The sequence below is a fragment of the Fulmarus glacialis genome, unplaced genomic scaffold, assembly GCF_000690835.1.
Source record: "Fulmarus glacialis isolate BGI_N327 unplaced genomic scaffold, ASM69083v1 scaffold17138, whole genome shotgun sequence".
Classification (NCBI taxonomy): Eukaryota; Metazoa; Chordata; class Aves; order Procellariiformes; family Procellariidae; genus Fulmarus; species Fulmarus glacialis.
The window spans coordinates 35,297-35,921 of record NW_009226499.1 but is presented as its reverse complement, the minus strand read 5'-3'; the positions used below and the strand labels follow the sequence as shown (position 1 = coordinate 35,921).

Genomic DNA, 625 nt, shown 5'->3' with positions numbered 1-625 from the left:
GGGGGGAGCCAGCCCCAGCCCAGCCCCGCGGCCCGCAGGCTCTCCCAGCAGCGGCCCTTCGGCATGGGAAGGGCAGGCACTGCGAACCGGCACCGCGGGGATGGGCCCACGCGTCTCCATGTAAACAGTTGTCTGTCCGTCCGGGTCAGTCGGCTGATTGAGTTTTCACGCACGTGCAGAGATCGTTATTTTAGGTTGCTATCTCCAGAAATTCTTCTAAACTCTTCTTGATGTGCGGTGGCTGAGATGCAGCGTGAGTTAACAGAGTTTGACCCATTTGTGCAAAAAGTGCTTTTGATAATTTCGCTGTGGCCGCCCGTATGTTTCCTCCGGCTCCAGGCAAGGAGCCGCTGTTCGTCATATTTCCCAGGAGGTGCCAAAGGACAACTAGAACTTTTTGCTCCACAGCGTAAGGCTTCCGTGGGTATAACTCCGTAACAAGATCTGCAAGAAAGACAACAGGTCATCAAGTGTTCGAAGACTATTTTTAAAATACAATTCAGAAGTGATCCCCCTGCTTTGAGAGGAGTTTAAAAGCACTTAATATCAAACCATCTTCTCAAAGCGACTAATGAAGGAATGCTTGCTATGCACAAGAGCTTGTCCGTTGTTGCACCAGCATCAG

General features: G+C 51.4%; 1 protein-coding gene across 1 annotated transcript in view; it reads right to left on the bottom strand.

The window, feature by feature from the left end:
• Positions 1-190: 190 nt before the first annotated feature.
• The window catches only part of FAM179B (family with sequence similarity 179, member B), a 31,327-nt gene continuing 30,892 nt past the window's right edge, over positions 191-625 (bottom strand). Inside the window, exon 22 of the mRNA XM_009582832.1 lies at positions 191-444. Within this exon, the coding sequence (XP_009581127.1) occupies positions 191-444 (254 nt within the window). The remainder of the gene's footprint in view (positions 445-625) is intronic.